The sequence below is a fragment of the Lithobates pipiens genome, unplaced genomic scaffold (genome assembly GCF_037356315.1).
Source record: "Lithobates pipiens isolate NorthernLeopardFrog02 unplaced genomic scaffold, aLitPip1_a1.2 Scaffold_24, whole genome shotgun sequence".
In the NCBI taxonomy this organism is placed as follows: domain Eukaryota; kingdom Metazoa; phylum Chordata; class Amphibia; order Anura; family Ranidae; genus Lithobates; species Lithobates pipiens.
Genome location: NW_027507786.1, coordinates 4,026,667 through 4,052,810, shown reverse-complemented (window position 1 = coordinate 4,052,810; position 26,144 = coordinate 4,026,667). Strand labels below are relative to the sequence as shown.

General features: G+C 42.0%; 1 protein-coding gene across 1 annotated transcript in view; it reads right to left on the bottom strand.

Moving 5' to 3' along the window:
* LOC143929620 (uncharacterized) overlaps positions 1–26,144 on the bottom strand; it is a 329,026-nt gene that overhangs the window by 282,216 nt on the left and 20,666 nt on the right. The window contains exons 5-12 of the mRNA XM_077453528.1: positions 25,833–26,108; positions 22,672–22,926; positions 11,726–12,007; positions 11,367–11,642; positions 8,193–8,447; positions 3,827–4,108; positions 3,468–3,743; positions 295–549 (exon numbers count right to left, since the gene is read on the bottom strand). Coding sequence (XP_077309654.1) covers positions 295–549; positions 3,468–3,743; positions 3,827–4,108; positions 8,193–8,447; positions 11,367–11,642; positions 11,726–12,007; positions 22,672–22,926; positions 25,833–26,108 — 2,157 coding nt within the window. The remainder of the gene's footprint in view (positions 1–294; positions 550–3,467; positions 3,744–3,826; positions 4,109–8,192; positions 8,448–11,366; positions 11,643–11,725; positions 12,008–22,671; positions 22,927–25,832; positions 26,109–26,144) is intronic.

Here is a 26,144-nt window from a genome sequence, read left to right as displayed (position 1 = left end):
AGAGCCAGTGGTGGACAGATGCTGCATCCACACAGGTAAACATGATTAAAAAAAAAAAAATCCCATACTTCACTTTTATAGAAAAGGCATAATAATGTGCTGGCCAAGACCTGTCTTTAGTAAAAAAGTGGAACATAAAAAAGGTCATGTAAGCTCCTCTGGGTGGCTGTTTTAACACCTGGAAAAAGCAATCATGACAAATACTCACCTGTGGCCTTACAGAACCCTCACAATCCCATTACTCAAACTCTGATCATACACAGATAACACGGATCACTCGTGGATCATACTCACATGTGGCCTCTGTCACTGTAGTGATTGGACTGTTGCAGCTCCCACTGATTGCCTGTACAGTGACGGTATAATTCCTTCCTGGTAGTAAGTCAGTGAAGGTCACTTGTGTAGATGTATTCTGTAATGTCCTATTTACATCTCCTGTTATGGTGACATTATAATTGGCAACGAATCCTATTGGTGCCGCCCAGTTCACCACCAGAGAATTCACCGACTGGTAATTGTTCACTGCGACATTGACAGCTTGTCCAAAAACTGGAAACACAAATTTAGCAATGTGTCAGTTCATTGTATGCTGATAACTAATACATTCTTAAAGATATGTGTAGAACAATATGAAAGATAAATGTAAGTAAAAGTCCCATGAAAACATTTTAAAATTGTTTCAGAACCTCTTTTAACTTTTAACAACAGACAAACAGAGCCAATACAATGAGGAAGGCGAGTTACGTTCCACCGGTGAACACGTGTTCAATCCACTCATCCAATAACATTAAAGAGCATTTCCAGTCACTAGAAAAAAAAAGCAGGTAGCTACAAATATTGTAGATGCTGAATATTAATAATAAAAAAGACTCTTAAGCCTCGCACACACGATCGGATTTTTGGCCAACAAAACCGTGGACTTTTGTCCGAAGGGCGTTGGCCCAAACTTGTCTTGCATACACACAGGCCACACAATTGCTGGGCAACAATTACGAACGTAGTGACGTACTACGGGGCTTTTCAGCTCTTTAGCGCCACCCTTTGGGCTCCTTCTGCTAATTTTGTGTTAGTAGAAGTTTGGCGAGTGTTGATTCGCGCTTTTCATGTCGCCCTTTTCAGTTAGTTTCTGAACGGCCGTTCGTCAAACAGCCATGTTGCGGAATCGGAGGAGATAACGTGTTATTTATTAATATTTATTAATATTTTTGGTTGAATAATAAATGATTTGATTTGGTATATTTTCTATATTTTTGGATGCATAGAATGCACCTTTTGGTTAAGTTCTATTGACAGATAGCATGTCTAATTTTATTTGTTTTCTTTTTTTAATGCACAATAAAAATATTGTGGAGAATAATACTCGGCTATGTGTTTTACTTCAAATGACAGTTGGGGAGTCGGCAGTTACATTTAAAAAAATACAATGTAAATTAACAAGGGACACCAACATAGTTGTATCTTTGATCTTAAAAACTACGGGATAATGGTGTTGTGGTAACTTGCCAAAATAAAATGTAAAAAACATAATATTATTCTTGATATCACTAGAAAAAAAAAAGCCTTTGAAAATAAGTTTGCAATAACTCCATCAGTATCACAAGCAGCTTCATTATTTTCCCATTAGAGAAGAAGAGAATTGTGCGCTGCATTTCGAGATTTCAAAATTTTTCCGTGTCACGAATGTTAATTCTCCATTACGGACGCTAGTTTACAAAACCAACCGCTTCCGGCTCGTCCTTGCTTTCGAGCATGCGTGTTTATACTGTGGACTTTTGTCTGACAGACTTGTGTACACACGCTCGGAAAATCCGACAACAGACATTTGTTGGCGGAAAATTGGAAAACCTGCCATCCAACATTTGTTGGTGGAAAGTCAGACAACAATTGTCCGATGGAGCGTACACACGGTACACATGGTTGGATTTTTTCTGCCAACAGCCTGTCAACATTTCCCATTGTAAAGTCCCAATATATGTACAGGGCTTTACTTGTCCAGGGATCCAGCGCTGTCCTCACCCGGGACAGTTCTTTGCCAGTCTTTAGGTCCCTGTTGCTGGAAGTTTACTAAAGGAAGCCAGGCAGCTTCCCAGTGTACATGCGTGAGTAGCGTTGCACTTTGTGAATGGTCCCGAAGCCTCCTGGGATCTGTGAGGTGCCCCAAAAGTTTGCGGGTGGGGGAGGAACCTCCAATGGAATCAAGAGCAGGTACCTGACAAAATAGGTACCCGACTCCTCCCACAAAAAAAATTCTAAAATGTTAGAGGGGGGAAGATTCTTAAAAGCAGAACTTCCTGTTTAAAGCGGAACTAAACCCTTCTATCGTTTTTAGCCAAGGAAGCTGCCATCTTGGCCTCTTTATGATCCTCAACTGCTGCACATGTGATCAGGAATGACATCAACTATTTGATGGTTTGACAGTCTGATTGAGAGCACAACCAATGTGATAGTTACATTCCCGGGAAATGTTTTTTGAAACGGTTAAATCGATGGGTTTAGTGCCACTTAAGGACCAGCCGCCATCATTATACTGTGTCAGGTTGGCTCTACTGGGCAAATCGCCGTAGTTGCACGTCGGGCACTTTAAAAGCGATAGAGGGCGCGCATGGCGTGACGCCGGTGGCTGTGATGGGCCAACCCGCGATCGCTCCACAGAGAGCCAGAACAGGGATCTGTCAATGTAAACAAACCGATCCCCGTTCTGACAGGGGAGTATAGAGAGGCCTGCTGTTACTAGTGATCAGGAACAGCTATCTCTTTCCTCCTCCAGTCAGTCCCATCCCCCCCATAGTTAGAAACATCTCCCTAGGGAACGCTTAACCCCTTGATCAACTCCCTAGTGTTAACCCCTTCCCTGCCAGTGGGATTTACACAGTAATCAATGCATTTTTATCGCACTGATCGCTGTATAAATGCCAACGGTCCCAAAAATGTGGCAAAAGTGTGTGAATTGTCTGCCGCAATGTCGCAGTTCCGCCGTCATTACTAGTAAAAAAAATTATAATAAAAATGCCATAAATCTATCCCCTATTTTGTAGAGGCTAAAACTTTTGCATAAACCAATCAATATACGCTTATTGCAATATTTTTACCAAAAATATGTAGAAGAATACATATTGGCCTAAACTAATGAAGAAATTTAGTTTTTTGTTTTTTTTTGGATATTTATATTTATAAATAATGTTTTTTTTTTTTTTTCAAAATTGACGCTCTTTTTTGGTTTATAGCGCAAAAAATAAAAACCGCAGAGGTGATCAAATACCACCAAAATAAAGCTCTATTTGTGGGAAAAAAGGACGTAAATTTTGTTTGGGTGCAACATAGCACGACCGCACAAATGTCAGTTAAAGCGACGCTGTGCTGAATCGCAAAAAGTGGACTGGTCATTCAGCAGCCAAATCTTCCCGGGGTTGAATTGGTTAAAAAACATGTTGTTTCTGTGATTTATCAAACAAGCATTCTTTACTCACCTGTGCAGGTAGTTCTGTTCACAGGATCAGATTCAGTGACATTATCAGCGGCTCTGACATATACAAAGAATGTGTATGTTTCTCCCGGTGTCAGATTGCTTACTGTAGCGGATTCATTATTCACCATTGTATTATTTCTCAGTGTAGATGACGATGTGACAATTGTCTGCACTCTGTAGCGGTATGTGTTCTGATACTCAAACGGTTTGCTCCAACTTAACATCACAGTATTTGACGTCACAATAACAAAGTTCAGATCTGACACAGACCGTGGCTCTATAAAGTAAAGATAATAAAAGCTTTAATTGTAATAAGATATAGACATAACAATTACGGGATTTCTTGTTTTTGCTACCTACTTGTATACACAGATATGGTCACAGGCGAGCTCTGATACCCCCGAACTCCGACTGTCATCACAGAAATGGTGTAATTAGTTCCGGAAGTCAGGTTCTGAAGGGTGGCATTGTTTGTGTAGCTTGTTTGGGTCCAAATGGTGGGAGAAGAAGAAGAAGAAGAAGCATTCCCATATGTTATAATGTAAGACTTTGCCAGATTGGTCATATTTACTGGCTCTACCCAGGACAATGCGATGCTGTTTGCTGTTGTATTGAAAGTGATGGTTCCTGGTGGAGTTGGATCTGGGAAACAGAAAAGGAGAAAGAGAAAAAAAAATGAACACAAGAAGAAAAGTGTAATTTTCATAAAAAAGAAAATCGAATAAAATGTGTTAAACGAATGTTGTATTTCTTCCACACACACTGCACATGGGCAATGAAATGTTTTCATCTTTTATATTCCTTCCCGATGCAACTGTTGCCGCCGACTGTAATGTATATGGAGCTCAGGCCAGAACCGTCATCATACGTCATCTTTACAAACTTGGGTTCTTGTGTTCTCTAACAACACTATAATGCCCCGTACACACGGCAGAAAATTCCGACCACAAAATCCGTCTGATTTTTTTCCGATCGGATTTTGGCCCGAAACTTGTCTTGCATACACACGGTCGCACAAAGTTGACGGAAAATCTGATCGTTCAGAACGAGGTGACGTAAATCACGTACGACGGGACTACATAGAGGGCAGTAACCAATAGCTTTCGTCTCGTAATTTATTCTGAGCATGCGTGGCACTTTGTCCGTCGGAAATTCTCTACACACGATCAGAAAAGGTCCGATCGGATTTTGTTGTCGGAAAATTTTAGATCCAGCTCTCAAACTTTTCCCGTCCGGAAATTAGCCACATTTCTGCATAGAAACCAATCAACTTCCAGGTTTTATTGCCAGGTTAGAAGCTGATTGGTTTCTATGCAGAAATGTAACTAATTTTGCCCTCTCTAGCTTTAGTAAATAAACCCCCTGGTGTTGAGCACCATTCAAAGGGTAAGAACTTGGCTTTTGCAATTTTTTTATTTTGATGACCCTTGAATTGATAGCAGCACTTTACTACAACAATACTACAGAGAATGCCAGCTACGTGTTGGAAACCATGACTCCTTGTAAAGATATTTTTTATTTCAAATATTCAAAAAATTCCTGAAACTTTTATCATTAGAAACTGGAAATAAGCGCAGAGGAATCCAAATAGAGCAAATAGCTATAGAATGTCCAAGAGTGGTTGTGTGGAAAACAATGTAGTATGCACTGCGATAAATACACCTCGGAGTTCTTTTGGTGGTGTACTAGTTACAAACTAGCAATTGAAAAATGAAGCTCCTTTAAATTTTGCTTTTTTAGTTATAGGTCATCTAATGCCCCGTACACGCGATCGTACTTTCCGACAACAAAGCCCTGGATTTTTGTTCGAAGGGTGTTGGCTCCAACTTGCATACACACGGTCACACAAATGTTGGCCAACAATTACAAATGTAGTGACTTACAAGACGTACTTGATATCTCCATTACGAACGCTAGTTATATCTCCGGCTTGTACTTGATTCCGAGCATGCGTGAACTTTTACCCGACGGACTTGTGTACACACGATCGGAAAGTTCAAACATTTGTTGGCGGAAAATTTGAGAACCTGCTAGCCAACATTTGTTTGTGGAAAGTCTGACAACAATTGTTCGATGGAGCGTACACATGCGGTCGGACTTTCCGCCAACAAGCTCACATCCAACATTTGTTGTTCGGAAAATCCGATCGTGTGTACGGGTCATTAGGATGACCATGGCAAAAAAAAAAAAAAAGCAAGTCATGACAACAATAAGCTATATTGATGGTAAATGTAGTTTACAACACCAGCAACGGGTTTCAATGTGGGTATGCAGGCACTTAGTCAGGCAGGGAGTATCACAACTCTGGTGTGAGCTGGGTAGTTTCTCATAGAACCGCTAGGGACTACAATAAGCGGACCAGCTCATGTTAAAATTGTGATACACCCTACCTAAGAGAGTGGCCATATGCTCATCGCAAAACATCTTGTCCGTGTTGTAAAGTATATACCGTCAATAAAGCCTATTGATGATACCTGATTTAACGTTGTATCCAATCTATAAGAAACTCGTTCTTTTGGGTGTCTTTGCTACATACTCCTGGAGACCTAGGCACCTATTTCAAGCTTCTCACTAGCACCAGATCACTTTGAAGATATCATGGTTCCAGACCTCCCCTAGGATCGACTGGGCATCTCTACATCATATTCTTGGAGACCCAAACCCTACTTTCAGCTTCTCACAATTACCAGACATCTCTGGGGACATCAAGGTCCAGAACTCTCCCTAGCATTGAATGCAACCTAACAAATGATCTGAGTGGAGGGGAGACGGGAATATTCTCCAAAAGCTCTCATTTAGGTTGCAGAAGCTCTCATTTAGGTTGCAGATAGAGGTTTTAAGTTGAGGCTTCTAACAACCTCTACAAATATTAGGAAATGTAATGTTTTTGTCTTTCATTTTCCCCCTCAATAACGAAATGGAACGGAATCTCTTGAATACAAAACCATAAGGGCTCCCCCCACCCTAGTCTTGCTTTTACTGTGTTTTTTGTTTAGAGAATCCTCAAAACAAGTTTTGTTATTATATGTTATTTTAAGAAGAAATAGAAAAGATGTATTGGGATCAATTGTATATGTATTTTTTAACCACTTCTGGACCGCCCACCGAAAAAAGAGAAGACTCCCGATCGGCCATTGAGGAGGAGGGAGGAAAGGGGAAGCCGCTGCCGTGGAGAGCAGGAGAATGGGAGGCCGCCAGTGATGGAGAGCAGGAGAACGGGAGCCAAGCACCGCGCAGGGTGAAGCGGTTGGTGATGGGGTAACACTGACCGATGGGAAGTGTTATACTCTTTGCCGTCCCCCCCCGAAAAAATTTCCACCAGCCGCCAATGTTGGTATTGCAGAGAGTCTCCCCTTACTTCATCTTCTGGGGTTTGCCTTCGATGCTGTCTGCTCCTCCTCTTCTGTGTCTGCCCACATAGCAAGCAGCTTCCTATGGGGGCAGGCATGTGGGCTTGCTCCTGAGAAGTGTGTCCATAGACATTCACAGTGCGGCTTGCCCCTGCATCTTGCTCCTTGCTCACTAGATTTGATTGACAGCAGCAGGAGCCAATGGCTCCCACTGTTTTAAGCAAAGCCTGTGAGATTAGGAAGAGAGCTAGAAGACCTGCACCCAGGCACAGCGCTGGATCGATACAGGAGTCAGGTAAGTCTTAGGGAGTGAGGAGCACACAGTGGAAGTTTTTTTTTTACCTTAAACCGGTTGTAAACCCTTGTTTGTTTGTTTTTTTAGGACCTGCAAGGTAAAGGCATAATGTACTAGTGTGTTGACACTTACCTGAAAACTAAGCAGTCCAGTGATGTGATGTCACAGCTGGAGGCAGCCCCCATCTTCTCCCGGTCTTCCGTCCGGGTCCACAAACTCTGGCTTAAAAAGGCCGGAGCCACGATGACGTCAATCCTGCGCATGTGTGGGGGAGCCATCATTCACAGCACAGGTATCTGAAGGAATGGCACTGATGGCTGTTCCTTCAGAATACTTGCCCCTGATGACGTCGTCGGCTGCATGTAATGTAAAAATCTCCTAAACGGCGCACTTATTATAGGCCTACCTATAGGCACAAATTATGCATAGGAGTTTACTTCCACTTTAATGTAGAGAATGCATTAAGGCTGTACTTCTCCCATGGATCACAGGAGGGCTGTTTGTTCTGCACTCCTGTGACGTGTCTTCAGCAGACAGCGGGCTGAGGCCCACTGTAGGCTGACGTCATGAGATTGTGATCAGATAGGACTGGACCGACACCCAACTCCCCTCAGCAAGCCACTGAGAGCCTGAGCTGGCCGGCCCTGCCCCCTCCACGATCCAGCGCTCCAGTTAGCGTGGGGGAGGGCAGAGTAGACAAACAGTGACTGACAGTCAGCAGCTCTCTCCTTGGGGAGCTGTGAGATCCGAGTGATCAGCGATGTCTGATCGCTCAGTTCTCAGCCTTAGAGCCAGTGGTGAACAGATGCTGCATCCACACAGGTAAACATGATTTAAAAAAAAAAAATCCCATACTTCACTTTTATAGAAAAGGCATAATAATGTGCTGGCCAAGACCTGTCTTTAGTAAAAAAGTGGAACATAAAAAAGGTCATGTAAGCTCCTCTGGGTGGCTGTTTTAACACCTGGAAAAAGCAATCATGACAAATACTCACCTGTGGCCTTACAGAACCCTCACAATCACATTACTCATACTCTGATCATACACAGATAACACGGATCACTCGTGGATCATACTCACATGTGGCCGCTGTTACTGTAGTGATTGGACTGTTGCAGCTCCCACTGATTGCCTGTACAGTGACGGTATAATTCCTTCCTGGTAGTAAGTCAGTGAAGGTCACTTGTGTAGATGTATTCTGTAATGTCCTATTTACATCTCCTGTTATGGTGACATTATAATTGGACACGATTCCTGTTGGTGCCGTCCAGTTTACCACCAGAGAATTCACCGACTGGTAATTGTTCACTGTGACATTGACAGCTTGTCCGGGAACTGGAAACACAAATTTAGCAATGTGTCAGTTCATTGTATGCTGATAACTAATACATTCTTAAAGATATGTGTAGAACAATATGAAAGATAAATGTAAGGAAAAGTCCCATGAAAACATTTTAAAATTGTTTCAGAACCTCTTTCAACTTTTAACAACAGACAAACAGAGCCAATACAATGAGGCAGGCGAGTTACGTTCCACCGGTGAACACGTGTTCAATCCACTCATCCAATAACATTAAAGAGCATTTCCAGTCACTAGAAAAAAAAAAGCAGGTAGCTACAAATATTGTAGATGCTGAATATTAATAATAAAAAAGACTCTTAAGCCTCGCACACACGATCGGATTTTTGGCCAACAAAACCGTGGACTTTTGTCCGAAGGGCGTTGGCCCAAACTTGTCTTGCATACACACAGGCCACACAATTGCTGGGCAACAATTACGAACGTAGTGACGTACTACGGGGCTTTTCAGCTCTTTAGCGCCACCCTTTGGGCTCCTTCTGCTAATTTTGTGTTAGTAGAAGTTTGGCGAGTGTTGATTCGCGCTTTTCATGTCGCCCTTTTCAGTTAGTTTCTGAACGGCCGTTCGTCAAACAGCCATGTTGCGGAATCGGAGGAGATAACGTGTTATTTATTAATATTTATTAATATTTTTGGTTGAATAATAAATGATTTGATTTGGTATATTTTCTATATTTTTGGATGCATAGAATGCACCTTTTGGTTAAGTTCTATTGGCAGATAGCATGTCTAATTTTATTTGTTTTCTTTTTTTAATGCACAATAAAAATATTGTGGAGAATAATACTCGGCTATGTGTTTTACTTCAAATGACAGTTGGGGAGTCGGCAGTTACATTTAAAAAAATACAATGTAAATTAACAAGGGACCCCAACATAGTTGTATCTTTGATCTTAAAAACTACGGGATAATGGTGTTGTGGTAACTTGCCAAAATAAAATGTAAAAAACATAATATTATTCTTGATATCACTAGAAAAAAAAAAGCCTTTGAAAATAAGTTTGCAATAACTCCATCAGTATCACAAGCAGCTTCATTATTTTCCCATTAGAGAAGAAGAGAATTGTGCGCTACATTTCGAGATTTCAAAATTTTTCCGTGTCACGAATGTTAATTCTCCATTACGGACGCTAGTTTACAAAACCAACCGCTTCCGGCTCGTCCTTGCTTTCGAGCATGCGTGTTTATACTGTGGACTTTTGTCTGACAGACTTGTGTACACACGCTCGGAAAATCCGACAACAGACATTTGTTGGCGGAAAATTGGAAAACCTGCCATCCAACATTTGTTGGTGGAAAGTCAGACAACAATTGTCCGATGGAGCGTACACACGGTACACATGGTTGGATTTTTTCTGCCAACAGCCTGTCAACATTTCCCATTGTAAAGTCCCAATATATGTACAGGGCTTTACTTGTCCAGGGATCCAGCGCTGTCCTCACCCGGGACAGTTCTTTGCCAGTCTTTAGGTCCCTGTTGCTGGAAGTTTACTAAAGGAAGCCAGGCAGCTTCCCAGTGTACATGCGTGAGTAGCGTTGCACTTTGTGAATGGTCCCGAAGCCTCCTGGGATCTGTGAGGTGCCCCAAAAGTTTGCGGGTGGGGGAGGAACCTCCAATGGAATCAAGAGCAGGTACCTGACAAAATAGGTACCCGACTCCTCCCCCAAAAAAAATTCTAAAATGTTAGAGGGGGGAAGATTCTTAAAAGCAGAACTTCCTGTTTAAAGCGGAACTAAACCCTTCTATCGTTTTTAGCCAAGGAAGCTGCCATCTTGGCCTCTTTATGATCCTCAACTGCTGCACATGTGATCAGGAATGACAGCAACTATTTGATGGTTTGACAGTCTGATTGAGAGCACAACCAATGTGATAGTTACATTCCCGGGAAATGTTTTTTGAAACGGTTAAATCGATGGGTTTAGTGCCACTTAAGGACCAGCCGCCATCATTATACTGTGTCAGGTTGGCTCTACTGGGCAAATCGCCGTAGTTGCACGTCGGGCACTTTAAAAGCGATAGAGGGCGCGCATGGCGTGACGCCGGTGGCTGTGATGGGCCAACCCGCGATCGCTCCACAGAGAGCCAGAACAGGGATCTGTCAATGTAAACAAACCGATCCCCGTTCTGACAGGGGAGTATAGAGAGGCCTGCTGTTACTAGTGATCAGGAACAGCTATCTCTTTCCTCCTCCAGTCAGTCCCATCCCCCCCATAGTTAGAAACATCTCCCTAGGGAACGCTTAACCCCTTGATCAACTCCCTAGTGTTAACCCCTTCCCTGCCAGTGGGATTTACACAGTAATCAATGCATTTTTATCGCACTGATCGCTGTATAAATGCCAACGGTCCCAAAAATGTGGCAAAAGTGTGTGAATTGTCTGCCGCAATGTCGCAGTTCCGCCGTCATTACTAGTAAAAAAAATTATAATAAAAATGCCATAAATCTATCCCCTATTTTGTAGAGGCTAAAACTTTTGCATAAACCAATCAATATACGCTTATTGCAATATTTTTACCAAAAATATGTAGAAGAATACATATTGGCCTAAACGAATGAAGAAATTTAGTTTTTTGTTTTTTTTTGGATATTTATATTTATAAATAATGTTTTTTTTTTTTTTTCAAAATTGACGCTCTTTTTTGGTTTATAGCGCAAAAAATAAAAACCGCAGAGGTGATCAAATACCACCAAAATAAAGCTCTATTTGTGGGAAAAAAGGACGTAAATTTTGTTTGGGTGCAACATAGCATGACCGCACAAATGTCAGTTAAAGCGACGCTGTGCTGAATCGCAAAAAGTGGACTGGTCATTCAGCAGCCAAATCTTCCCGGGGTTGAATTGGTTAAAAAACATGTTGTTTCTGTGATTTATCAAACAAGCATTCTTTACTCACCTGTGCAGGTAGTTCTGTTCACAGGATCAGATTCAGTGACATCATCAGCGGCTCTGACATATACAAAGAATGTGTATGTTTCTCCCGGTGTCAGATTGCTTACTGTAGCGGATTCATTATTCACCATTGTATTATTTCTCAGTGTAGATGACGATGTGACAATTGTCTGCACTCTGTAGCGGTATGTGTTCTGATACTCAAACGGTTTGCTCCAACTTAACATCACAGTATCTGACTTCGCATTAACAAAGTTCAGATCTGACACAGACCGTGGCTCTATAAAATAAAGATAATAAAAGCTTTAATTGTAATAAGATATAGACATAACAATTACGGGATTTCTTGTTTTTGCTACCTACTTGTATACACAGATATGGTCACAGGCGAGCTCTGATACCCCCGAACTCCGACTGTCATCACAGAAATGGTGTAATTAGTTCCGGAAGTCAGGTTCTGAAGGGTGGCATTGTTTGTGTAGCTTGTTTGGGTCCAAATGGTGGGAGAAGAAGAAGAAGAAGAAGCATTCCCATATGTTATAATGTAAGACTTTACCAGATTGGTCATATTTACTGGCTCTACCCAGGACAATGCGATGCTGTTTGCTGTTGTATTGAAAGTGATGGTTCCTGGTGGAGTTGGATCTGGGAAACAGAAAAGGAGAAAGAGAAAAAAAAATGAACACAAGAAGAAAAGTGTAATTTTCATAAAAAAGAAAATCGAATAAAATGTGTTAAACGAATGTTGTATTTCTTCCACACACACACTGCACATGGGCAATGAAATGTTTTCATCTTTTATATTCCTTCCCGATGCAACTGTTGCAGCCGACTGTAACGTATATGGAGCTCAGGCCAGAACCGTCATCATACGTCGTCTTTACACACTTGGGTTCTTGTGCTCTCTAACAACACTATAATGCCCCGTACACACGGCAGGAAATTCCGACCACAAAATCCGTCTGATTTTTTTCCAATCGGATTTTGGCCGAAACTTGTCTTGCATACACACGGTCGCACAAAGTTGACGGAAAATCTGATCGTTCAGAACGAGGTGACGTAAATCACGTACGACGGGACTACATAGAGGGCAGTAACCAATAGCTTTCGTCTCGTAATTTATTCTGAGCATGCGTGGCACTTTGTCCGTCGGAAATTCTCTACACACGATCGGAAAAAGTCCGATTGGATTTTGTTGTCGGAAAATTTTAGATCCAGCTCTCAAACTTTTCCCGTTCGGAAATTAGCCACATTTCTGCATAGAAACCAATCAGCTTCCAGGTTTTATTGCCAGGTTAGAAGCTGATTGGTTTCTATGCAGACATGGGACTATTTGCCCTCTCTAGCTTTAGTAAATAAACCCCCTGGTGTTGAGCACCATTCAAAGGGTAAGAACTTGGCTTTTGCAATTTTTTTATTTTGATGACCCTTGAATTGATAGCAGCACTTTACTATAACTATACTACAGAGAATGCTAGCTACATGTTGGAAACCATGACTCCTTGTAAAGATATTTTTTATTTCAAATATTCAAAAAATTCCTGAAACTTTTATCATTAGAAATTGGAAATAAGCGCAGAGGAATCCAAATAGAGCAAATAGCTATAGAATGTCCAAGAGTGGTCGTGTGGAAAACAATGTAGTATGCACTGCGATAAATACACCTCTGAGTTCTTTTGGTGGTATACTAGTTACAAACTAGCAATTGAAAAATGAAGCTCCTTTAAATTTAGCTTTTTTAGTTATAGGTCATCTAATACCCCGTACACGCGATCGGACTTTCCGACAACAAAGCCGTGGATTTTTGTTCGAAGGGTGTTGGCTCCAACTTGCATACACACGGTCACACAAATGTTGGCCAACAATTACGAATGTAGTGACTTACAAGACGTACTTGATATCTCCATTACGAACGCTAGTTATATCTCCGGCTCGTACTTGATTCCGAGCATGCGTGGACTTTTTCCCTGACGGACTTGTGTACACACGATCGGAAAGTTCAAACATTTGTTGGCGGAAAATTTGAGAACCTGCTAGCCAACATTTGTTTGTGGAAAGTCTGACAACAATTGTTCGATGGAGCGCACACACGCGGTCGGACTTTCCGCCAACAAGCTCACATCCAACATTTGCTGTCGGAAAATCCGATCGTGTGTACGGGGCATTAGAGTGACCATTGCAAAAAAACGAATCAAACAAGTAATGACAACAATAAGCTATATTGATGGCAAATATAGTTTACAACACCAACAACGGGTTTCATTGTGGGTATGAGGCCTTAGTCAGGCAGGGAGTATCACAACTCTGGTGTGAGCTGGGTAGTTTCTCATAGAACCCCTAGGGACTACAATAAGCGGACCAGCTCATGTTAAAATTGTGATACACCCTACCCAAGAGAGTGGCCATATGCTCATCGCAAAACATCTTGTCCGTGTTGTAAAGTATACCGTCAATAAAGTCTAGAGGCGATTCAGTTCGCATTGTGCGCTATACAAGTATTTCATTCATTCATTTCATTCATTGATGATACCTGATTTGATGTTGTATCCAATCTATAAGAAACTCGTTCTTTTGGGTGTCTTTGCTACATACTCCTGGACACCTAGGCACCTATTTCAAGCTTCTCACTAGCACCAGATCACGTTGAGGACATCAAGGTTCCAGACCTCCCCTAGCATCAACTGTGATCAATTTGGGCATCTCTACATCATATTCTTGGAGACCTAAACCCTACTTTCAGCTTCTCACAATTACCAGACATCTCTGGGGACATCAAGGTCCAGGACCCTCCCTAGCATTGAATGCAACCTAACAAATGATCTGAGTGGAGGGGAGACGGGAATATTCTCCAAAAGCTCTCATTTAGGTTGCAGAAGCTCTCATTTAGGTTGCAGATAGAGGTTTTAAGTTGAGGCTTCTAACAACCTCTACAAATATTAGTAAATGTAATGTTTTTGTCTTTCATTTTCCCCCTCAATAACGAAATGGAACGGAATCTCTTGAATACAAAACCATAAGGGCTCCCCCCTCCCCAGTCTTGCTTTTACTCCGTTTTTTGTTTAGAGAATCCTCAAAACAAGTTTTGTTATTATAAGTTATTTTAAGAAGAAATAGAAAAAATGTATTGGGATCAATTGTATATGTATTTTTTAACCACTTCTGGACCGCCCACCGAAAAAAGAGAAGACTCCCGATCGGCCATTGAGGAGGAGGGAGGAAAGGGAAGCCGCTGCCGTGGAGAGCAGGAGAATGGGAGGCCGGCGGTGATGGAGAGCAGAAGAACGGGAGCCAAGCACCGCGCAGGGTGAAGCGGTTGGTGATGGGGTAAGACTGACTGATGGGAAGTGTTATACTCTTTGCCGCCCCCCCAGAAAAAAATTCCACCAGCCGCCAGTGTTGGTATTGCAGAGAGTCTCCCCTTACTTCATCTTTTAGGGTTTGCCTTCGATGCTGTCTGCTCCTCCTCTTCTGTGTCTGCCCACATAGCAAGCAGCTTCCTATGGGGGCAGGCATGTGGGCTCTCTCCAGAGAAGTGTGTCCATAGACATTCACAGTGCAGCTCGCCCCTGCATCTTGCTCCCTGCTCACTGGATTTGATTGACAGCAGCAGGAGCCAATGGCTCCCACTGTTTTCAGCAAAGCCTGTGAGATTAGGAAGAGAGCTAGAAGACCTGCACCCAGGCACAGCGCTGGATCGATACAGGAGTCAGGTAAGTCTTAGGGAGGGAGGAGCACACAGTGGAAGGTTTTTTTACCTTAAACTGGTTTCTATACCCTTGTTTGTTTGTTTTTTTAGTTTTTTAGGACCTGCAAGGTAAAGGCATAATGTACTAGTGTGTTGACACTTACCTGAAAACTAAGCAGTCCAGCGATGTGATGTCACAGCCGGAGGCAGCCCCCATCTTCTCCCGGTCTTCCGTCCGGGTCCACGAATTCTGGCTCTAAAAGGCCAGAGCCACAATGACATCACTCCTGGGCATGCGTGGGGGAGCCACAAGGAATGGCACTGATGGCTGTTCCTTCAGAGCGCTTGCCCCTGATGATGTCGTCGGCTGCATGTAATGTAAAAATCTCCTAAACGGCGCACGTTTAGGAGATATTTACAGTACCTATAGGTAAGCCTTATTACAGGCCTACCTATAGGCACAAATTATGCATAGGAGTTTACTTCCACTTTAATGTAGAGAATGCATTAAGGCTGTACTTCTCCCATGGATCACAGGAGGGCTGTTTGTACTGCACTCCTGTGAGGTGTCTTCAGCAGACAGCGGGCTGAAGCCCACTTGTAGGCTGACGTCATGAGATTGTGATCATATAGGACTGGACCAACACCCCGACTCCACCCCTCAGCAAGCCACTGAGAGCCTGAGCTGGCCGGCCCTGCCCACCCCACGATCCAGCGCTCCAGTTAGCGGGGGGGGAGGGCAAAGTAGACAGACGGTGACTGACAGTCAGCAGCTCTCTCCTTGGGGAGCTGTGAGATCCGAGTGATCGGCGATGTCTGATCGCTCGGTTCTCAGCCTTAGAGCCAGTGGTGGACAGATGCTGCATCCACACAGGTAAACATGATTAAAAAAAAAAAAATCCAATACTTCACTTTTATAGAAATGGGATAATAATGTGCTGGCCAAGACCTGTCTTTAGTAAAAAAGTGGAACATAAAAAAGGTAATGTAAGCACCTCTGGGTGGCTGTTTTAACACCTGGAAAACGCAATCATGACAAATACTCACCTGTGGCCTTACAGAACCCTCACAATCCCATTACTCAAACTCTGATCATACACAGATAACACGGATCACTCGTGGATCATACTCACATGTGGTCGCTGTTACTGTAGTGATTGGACTCTTGCAGCTCCCACTGATGGTCTGTACAGTGACGGTATAATTCCTTCCTGGTAGTAAGTCAGTGAAGGTCACTTGTGTAGATGTATTCTGTAATGTCCTATTTACATCTCCTGTTATGGTGACATTATAATTGGGTGGGATTCCTGCTTTTGGTGCCGCCCAGTTCACCACCAGAGAATTCACCGACTGGTAATTGTTCACTGAGACATTGAAAGCTTGTTCGGGAACTGGAAATACAATGTTCATAATGTTATGTGCTTTATAAGACTCATTCTATTTAGACATCTGCAGAACGAAAAAATGTGTTTAGTTTTGTTTCAATTCATTGTTTGCATAAATTTGTTTAGTTAAATTAGTTTAATTTGTTTTCGGCATTCGTTTGGTTTATTCGAATCAATTCTAATTTCCTGAATTCGGTCAAACTGCACTCAATTCAACCGAATTTGATAAATTTTAATCGATTTTAAATTCCATTAGAATAGAATTTATTCTATTTGAGATTCAAATTTTGGAAGATGATTATATTTTTTCTAATCCATTATATTCTATTGTTTGTTCTACTCTAGTCTTTTATTTTCTGTTCTATTCTTTTCTTTTCCATTTTATTAATTTCAAATTCAAATTTATTCTATTCAAAATCTGAATTTTGGAAAACGGATATTGTTATATTTTTTCTATTCTATTCTTTTCTTTTCTATTGTTTATTTTATTCTATTCTGGTTTTTTTCTATTCTATTTTATTCTTCTGGGCTTTGCTTTCTCTGAGGACTTCTTGGACCATCCCCACTGAACCATGGTTCTGGTTATCCATGCTTGTCTGATCTGGCGCCGCTGACATCCAGGTCCATTGGTTCTGGAAAGAGTACCCATTCTTATTCCATTATTGATGTTATTACTCAACCTGTTGGCCGTGGTGAGTTCGCCATTGGTTTGGACTGACTCACTTTGGACTTATTGGTTGTCCTCTTACTTTCACACAGTTTGGACTTATTTATTGATATACTTATGTGCATTTTTATGTATTTTCACACTTTATTATCACTGTTTATTTACTAGCGGTACATTTCCACCCACAGCGATATAAATACACTCACATTCAGGTGAAACTGGAGGGAGCTGATATGTTCCCTCTGTGTTTCTTCCGAGATGGCCGTCTCCGGCGCTGTGAGTGGCCGGAGCCACGATGACGTCACTCCCACTAATCTGCGCGGGAGCCCTCCATTCCGGCAAGTTCCAGCAGGATACGCCGGACCCGCAGAGCGCATGCGCGGCTGACGTCAGCAGCTGCATACAAGGTCAATATCTTCTAGACCTGCACGGTTTAGTAGATATTCTTTTTACCTACAGGTAAGCCTTATTATAGGCCTTATTATAGGCTTACCTGTAGGTAGAGATGTCCAAGCAGGGGATACAACCATTTTAACAAAAGAACTATGGAGTCAATTAAAAAATGTAAATTGCAATCGACTAGTGAACACGTGTTTAATAAAAAAAAAAATAGTTATATATATATATATATATATATATATATATATATATATATATATATATATATATATATATATATATCAGAAAAAGCAAATCAGCTTTATCTGATACACTTTGGCAAAACAATAAGTACTTTTGAAGGGACACTCTCTTCCCAAATGGACAGAAGTATTTTCATGGTGTCCCCACCACAGAGATAAGAGCAGGACTGCGGCTGTACTCACCTGTGCAGGTAGTTAGTGACACCGGATCAGATTCAGTGACATTATCAGCAACTCTTGTATATATCAGGAATGTATATGTTTGTCCCGGAGTCAGATTTACTATTGTAGCTGATTGATTGGTCACTATTATATTATTTTCTATTGAAGATGGTGATGTGACATTTGTCTGCACTCTGTATGTGTAAAAAGTCTGATATTCATTCGGTGCGATCCAATTTAAGGACACAGACGTTGAATTCACATTAAAGTATTGAGGCTGGTTCACAGGATATGGTTCTAGAAAGTGAAATACACACATGTGAGCTTAACATAAAAGAGAGAACAACACTTAAATGACATTGAAGGAGATACAATCTAATAGTATCAGTATAAGGCAGGCCAGAAATGGGTCTGTTTTTTTTTCCGTTTAACCAGCGGGTTGAATAAAAAAAGACTGACCCGATTCTCCCATCCACACACTTGATATGGATGGGGGCCCCCTCCCCGTTCAGTCATTGTATTCTGACAACTGGGAGATTTCCCCACCATCAGAATACACTGATCAGTATTTCAGGCCTTAACCTGCAGTGCTGATTGAGCAGGGAAAATACAACAGGGAGGTTGTACAGAAGTGGATCGGTGGAACGTCTTCTCTAAAACCACAGGGGCCATACATGGATCGAAATCCAGCTGGTCACTGCTGAACCAGATACATTTCGATACGTGTGTGTCCGGCTTAGAGGGTCTTCCTTGACTTTGGGGCATTTCCAATTTTAGAAGGCAGGAATGTAAAGGATTCAACCACCGGATTTTCAAAGCACTAAATAACTTTTATTGGTTTAAAACATATCAGTTTTATGGAATGTAATTACTAGGAAAATAAAACACATTATCATTAAAACCCAATAATTTGGTGGGTTTAAGTATTAATACGAGTGTATTTTTTATTGTTGTTTTCTAGTAAAAAAATCCTAATAAATAATCATTATAAACTGATGAGAATGGTCCATTGAATAATCAAATTGAATGCAATAAACACACTCGGGTTGTAATAATAGTAGATTTTACTTCATCAGAAGTACCCAACAGTGGAATACTGTAGATAGCACAGCCCGGCAATGTCAGACCACCTGTCCTTTGAATGAGGGACCTCAGTAGCCCTCCTACCTATCATTGATCTCTCCATCTGTCTACCACAATAAATAGCAATTTAGAGACCCCTGTAGTGGTTCCTATGAAAAATATGAAGCATTATACTGTATAGACTCAGAACATTCATCTCATAATACACAGAGATGGAAAATAGTTTACAAATTTCTGGTCATGGGCGGACTCAGTAGTAGTAATGATTCTCATATGCTAATATAAATAAAATACTTGTTCTATGTATTATCTATGTGCATAATTCTATTGTTGTGCCTAGTTTACAAAACGGGAGTGTATGGTATCCTCATCCTTATATATTAACTACAAAGAAAATTTAGGGAGAAAAAAAGGGGAATTCATACATGGAACATCATAACCATGATTTACCTTAAAATCACCCAGCAAAGTGACGGACTATCTTGATACCAGTTTATAAAAATACAAATGTTTATTATTAAATATAAGAAGTTTTTTTAGAAAAAAATAAAAAAATTATATAAACATAAAATTTCAATAAGTACACAATATAACTGTAACATAGACAAAAAAATGTTACGACGATATTTAGTGTCCAATTCGGTCTTTAGTTTCTACTAGTTTCGCGACTTTTCTGTCGCTTCTTCAGGAGACCTTGTTTGTCTGAAATCGAAGTTTATCACAATTTACTTGACAGAAATAACATAGTTCAACATGTTTGATGTATTATTTTACAAAAAAACCCTAAAGGGGAAAGGGAAAAGAAAAAAACAAAAAGGTAGAAAACGAAGTGTGCAGCTCACCACCACAAAGATATCGATGTGCCCTATTTGAGCCACATTTGTGGTCTACCAGCTTCAATGAAATCAGCAGTGATTTGTCTCCTAACATAGAGATGATGTCAGTTCTACTTATCGTACCTCCCTTGATCGAATGTTAACTCTGCCTCTAATGCCATGTACACACGATCGGACTTTCCGGCGGACCAGAGTCCGGCGGACAATTCGCCCATGTGTGGGCTCCGGCGGAATTTTTATTCCCAAAAGTCTGGCGGACTTTGAAAGAAGTCTTGACTCAAAATTGTCCGCCCGTCTGTGTGCTAGTCCGCCGGACTTTTGAAATGAACGGATCCCGGCCCTTATGATGTCACAGTCCCAGCATCCTCCAGGACTGTGACGTCATAAGGGGTGTGGTCACCATGTGACATCACCCGGTTACCCCACCCCTTAACCCTATATAAGTCACTGCACAACACATCCCTGTCATTAAGGTTGGAGAAAGCGTGGTGTCAACATCGGAAGGAAGAAGAAGAAGAATAAGAGAAGAAGAAGAAGGAGAAGAAGGCAGCGGCAACAAGACCCGGCCAACGCTAGTAAAAGAGCTGGAAGAAGATAGCGGAGGCCCGGCAAGAAGAACCGAACAGTGGACAAGACTCCCGAAGTCGGAAGAAGACCCCCGGACGGCGGTGACGACGAAGAAGAAAGCCGGGCTCCTTCGCTAGTAAAAGAGCTAGCAAAAGAGCAGAAGATAGCAGACCCCACAACCAACGGCCAGGGTTGTCAGGAACAGGAAGAGGCCCTAGTCCTCATCAACGTGGGGACATGGTGCTATGGGGTGGGGGGCCACAGGGCCCCACTTCCCCAAAGAACCCCCCCATGTTGAGGGCAAGTAGCCTGGTATGGCTCAGGAGGGGGGGGGGGCGCTCGCTCATCCCCACCCCCTTTCCTGACCGGCCGGGCTGCGTGCTTGGATAAGGGTCTTCTATGGACCTTGGGGGGACCCCCCCACGCAGTTTATTTGGCGTAGGAGTTCCCCTTTAAATCCATACCAGGTGGCGGGGCTAGCGAGGTGTCAATCTCGCCGATAGAGGCGACGACATTGACTTCCTTCCCTAGTTACGTCTACCTGGAGCGGACTTTACTCCGTGTGTGGGCAAGACCGACGGACCCTCACCATAGTCCAGCGGAAAAGTCCGGTCGTGTGTGGGCAGGTCTGCTCATTCTGAAAGTTTGGTGGACCTCTGCTGCAAAGTCTGCCAGATAGTCTGATCATGTGTGTGTGGCATTACCTGTTCCATGGTACTCTGCCCTACCAAGAACCAGCTGTTCGTCTCCACTTCTCAGGTAAATCTATCACTTCTCATTGGGTATCTCTTTAAGTGTAGTTAGAGGGTACACATTGGCAAAGTTAGCATCCAGACAGATGGTAAGAACTTACGTGTAAACACAGATCTGCTGACAGGCGTGCTCAAATACCCTCGGACTCCAACTGTCACCACAGTAATGGTGTAATTACTCCCAGATTTCAGACTTGAAAGAGTGGCATTTGAAGAGTTACTTGGCACAGTGATGGGGGAAGAAGCATTCCAATAATAATTTATATTATATGACTTTGTCACCCCGGTCATGTCTACAGGCTCTACCCAAGATAATGTGGTAGTGTTTGTCAGGATTGTAATAAAAGTGATGTTTCTTGGTGGAGTTGGATCTGCAAAAAGAAAATAGAAAATAGACTTAAAAGAGACAATGTTTGTATTAATGGTGGGGACAGACAGCAGGCAGAACAGCACAATGCAATCAGAATGAAGAGGAAGGCATCAGGCCTCATTTACTAAAGAGTGAAGTGAGGTGAAGGGAAGTGAACCTAAAGGCCCGTACACACAGGCCGAATGTCAGGAGACATCAGCCGGTTAAAAAAAAAAGAAGGCTGACATTTGGCCCGTGTGTATGGCACCCTGTCTGACAAAAGCCGGCCATCTGTCTGATGAGCATGCTGGAAAACCAGCAGCCGACTGACTCCCGATCAGCGCTCTCAGAAAATGGCAGATTGGATTGTTCTGGCGGGGAGGACCATCCCTGCGTCAGAATACAACATCACAGCAAAGGAGATCGCTGTACTAACTACTGCATAGTCAGTACAGCGGCTCCGACCAGAGCTTTTCTTTTCTTAAACCTGGTACCCGCTGGGTTGAACGAAATAAAAAGCTCTGTTTGGGGCCGCTGTACTAACTATGCAGTAGTTAGTACAGCATAAAGTATAAAGTAAAGTTGAATTATGCATCAAATCCTGGGAAGAAGAAGCTCTATTTTCCATTTCTATAAACGTGGTTGGATATGTACAGTGAAGACAGGTGCACTTTACTTTACTATACACCTGTGTACATCTGGGCCTCTTCCCATAGCAGTGTGATCATTCTCATTTCTGTACAGGTCCTGGCTTCAAAACATCCTTTACCATCTACAGGGGGGGCACAGCAGACAGCCGGTGACTGACAGTCAGCAGCTCTCTCCTCAGGGAGCTGTGAGAACCCAGTGATCGGCAATGTTTGATCGCTCAGTTCTCAGCCTTAGAGCCAGTGGTGGAGTGGTGAACAGATGCTGCATCCACACAGGTAAGAATGATTAAAAAAAAAAATCCAATACTTCTCTTTTATAGAAAAATCATAATAATATGTTGGCCAAGACCTGTCTTTAGTAAAAAGTGGAACATAAAAAAGGTCATGTAAGCACCTCTGGATGGCTGTTTTCACACCTGGAAAAAGAAATCATGACAAATACTCACCTGTGGCCTTACAGAACCCTCACAATCACATTACTCATACTCTGATCATACACAGATAACACGGATCACTCGTGGATCATACTCACATGTGGCCGCTGTCACTATAGTGATTGGACTGTTGCAGCTCCCACTGATTGCCTGTACAGTGACGGCATAATTCCTTCCTGGTAGTAAGTCAGTGAAGGTCACTTGTGTAGATGTATTCTGTAATGTCCTATTTACATCTCCTGTTATGGTGACATTATAATTGGACACGTTTCCTGTTGGTGCCGCCCAGTTCACCACCAGAGAATTCACCGACTGGTAATTGTTCACTGTGACATTGACAGCTTGTCCAAAAACTGGAAACACAAATTTAGCAATGTGTCAGTTCCTTGTATGCTGATAACTAATACATTCTTAAAGATATGTGTAGAACAATATGAAAGATAAATGTAAGTAAAAGTCCCATGAAAACATTTTAAAATTGTTTCAGAACCTCTTTCAACTTTTAACAACAGACAAACAGAGCCAATACAATGAGGCAGGCGAGTTACGTTCCACCGGTGAACACGTGTTCAATCCACTCATCCAGTAACATTAAAGAGCATTTCCAGTCACTAGAAAAAAAAAAGCAGGTAGCTACAAATATTGTAGATGCTGAATATTAATAATAAAAAAGACTCTTAAGCCTCGCACACACGATCGGATTTTTGGCCAACAAAACCGTGGACTTTTGTCCGAAGGGCGTTGGCCCAAACTTGTCTTGCATACACACAGGCCACACAATTGCTGGCCAACAATTACGAACGTAGTGACGTACTACGTGGCTTTTCAGCTCTTTAGCGCCACCCTTTGGGCTCCTTCTGCTAATTTTGTGTTAGTAGAAGTTTGGCGAGTGTTGATTCGCGCTTTTCATTGCGCACTTTTCAGTTAGTTTCTGAACGGCCGTTCGTCAAACAGCCATGTTGCGGAATCGGAGGAGATAAGGTGTTATTTATTAATATTTATTAATATTTTTGGTTGAATAATAATGATTTGATTTGGTATATTTTCTATATTTTTGGATGCATAGAATGCACCTTTTGGTTAAGTTCTATTGACAGATAGCATGTCTAATTTTATTTGTTTTCTTTTTTTTAATGCACAATAAAAATATTGTGGAGAATAATACTCGGCTATGTGTTTTACTTCAAATGACAGTTGGGGAGTCGGCAGTTACATTTAAAAAAATACAATGTAAATTAACAAGGGACACCAACATAGTTGTATCTTTGATCTTAAAAACTACGGGATAATGGTGTTGTGGTAACTTGCCCAAATAAAATGTAAAAAACATAATATTATTCTTGATATCACTAGAAAAAAAAAAGCCTTTGAAAATAAGTTTGCAATAACTCCATCAGTATCACCAGCAAAGCAGCTTCATTATTATCCCATTAAAGAAGAAGAGAATTGTGCGCTGCATTTCCAGATTTCAAAATTTTTCCGTGTCACGAATGTTAATTCTCCATTACGGATGCGAGTTTACAAAACCGACCGCTTCCAGCTCGTCCTTGCTTCCGAGCGTGCGTGTTTATACTGTGGACTTTTGTCTGACAGACTTGTGTACACACGCTCGGAAAATCCGACAACAGACATTTGTTGGCGGAAAATTGGAAAACCTGCCATCCAACATTTGTTGGCGGAAAGTCCGACAACAATTGTCCGATGGAGCGTACACACGGTACACATGGTTGGATTTTTTCTGCCAACAGCCTGTCCCAACATATGTACAGGGCTTTACTTGTCCAGGGATCCAGCGCTGTCCTCACCCGGGACAGTTCTTTGCCAGTCTTTAGGTTCCTGTTGCTGGAAGTTTACTAAAGGAAGCCAGCCAGCTTCCCAGTGTACATGCGTGAGTAGCGTTGCACTTTGTGACTGGTCCCGAAACCTCCTGGGATCTGTGAGGTGCCCCAAAAGTTTGCGGGTGGGGGAGGAACCTCCAATGGAATCGAGAGCAGGTACCTGACAAAATAGTTACCCAACTCCTCCCCCCCAAAAAAAAATTCTAAAATGTTAGAGGGGGGAAGATTCTTAAAAGCAGAACTTCCTGTTTAAAGCGGAACTAAACCCTTCTATCGTTTTTAGCCAAGGAAGCTGCCATCTTGGCCTCTTTATGATCCTCAACTGCTGCATATGTGATCAGGAATGACACCAACTATTTGATGGTTTGACAGTCTGATTGAGAGCACAACCAATGTGACAGTTACATTCCCGGGAAATGTTTTTTGAAACGGTTAAATCGATGGGTTTAGTGCCACTTAAGGACCAGCCGCCATCATTATACTGTGTCAGGTTGGCTCTACTGGGCAAATCGCCGTAGTTGCACGTCGGGCACTTTAAAAGCGATAGAGGGCGCGCATGGCGTGACGCCGCCGGTGGCTGTGATGGGCCAACCCGCGATCGCTCCACAGAGAGCCAGAACAGGGATCTGTCAATGTAAACAAACCGATCCCCGTTCTGACAGGGGAGTATAGAGAGGCCTGCTGTTACTAGTGATCAGGAACAGCTATCTCTTTCCTCCTCCAGTCAGTCCCATCCCCCCCATAGTTAGAAACATCTCCCTAGGGAACGCTTAACCCCTTGATCAACTCCCTAGTGTTAACCCCTTCCCTGCCAGTGAGATTTACACAGTAATCAATGCATTTTTATCGCACTGATCGCTGTATAAATGCCAACGGTCCCAAAAATGTGGCAAAAGTGTGCGAATTGTCTGCCGCAATGTCGCAGTTCCGCCGTCATTACTAAAAAATTATAATAAAAATGCCATAAATCTATCCCCTATTTTGTAGAGGCTAAAACTTTTGCATAAACCAATCAATATACGCTTATTGCAATATTTTTTACCAAAAATATGTAGAAGAATACATATTGGCCTAAACTAATGAAGAAATTTAGTTTTTTGTTTTTTTTTGGATATTTATATTTATAAATAATGTTTTTTTTTTTTTTTTCAAAATTGACGCTCTTTTTTGGTTTATAGCGCAAAAAATAAAAACCGCAGAGGTGATCAAATACCACCAAAATAAAGCTCTATTTGTGGGAAAAAAGGACGTAAATTTTGTTTGGGTGCAACGTAGCACGACCGCACAAATGTCAGTTAAAGCGACGCTGTGCTGAATCGCAAAAAGTGGACTGGTCATTCAGCAGCCAAATCTTCCCGGGGTTGAATTGGTTAAAAAACATGCTGTTTCTGTGATTTATTAAACAAGCATTCTTTACTCACCTGTGCAGGTAGTTCTGTTCACAGGATCAGATTCAGTGACATTATCAGCAGCTCTGACATATACAAAGAATGTGTATGTTTCTCCCGATGTCAGATTGCTTACTGTAGCTGATTCATTATTCACCATTGTATTATTTCTCAGTGTAGATGACGATGTGACAATTGTCTGCACTCTGTAGCGGTATGTGTTCTGATACTCAAACGGTTTGCTCCAACTTAACATCACAGTATCTGACTTCACATTAACAAAGTTCAGATCTGACACAGACCGTGGCTCTATAAAATAAAGATAATAAAAGCTTTAATAGTAAT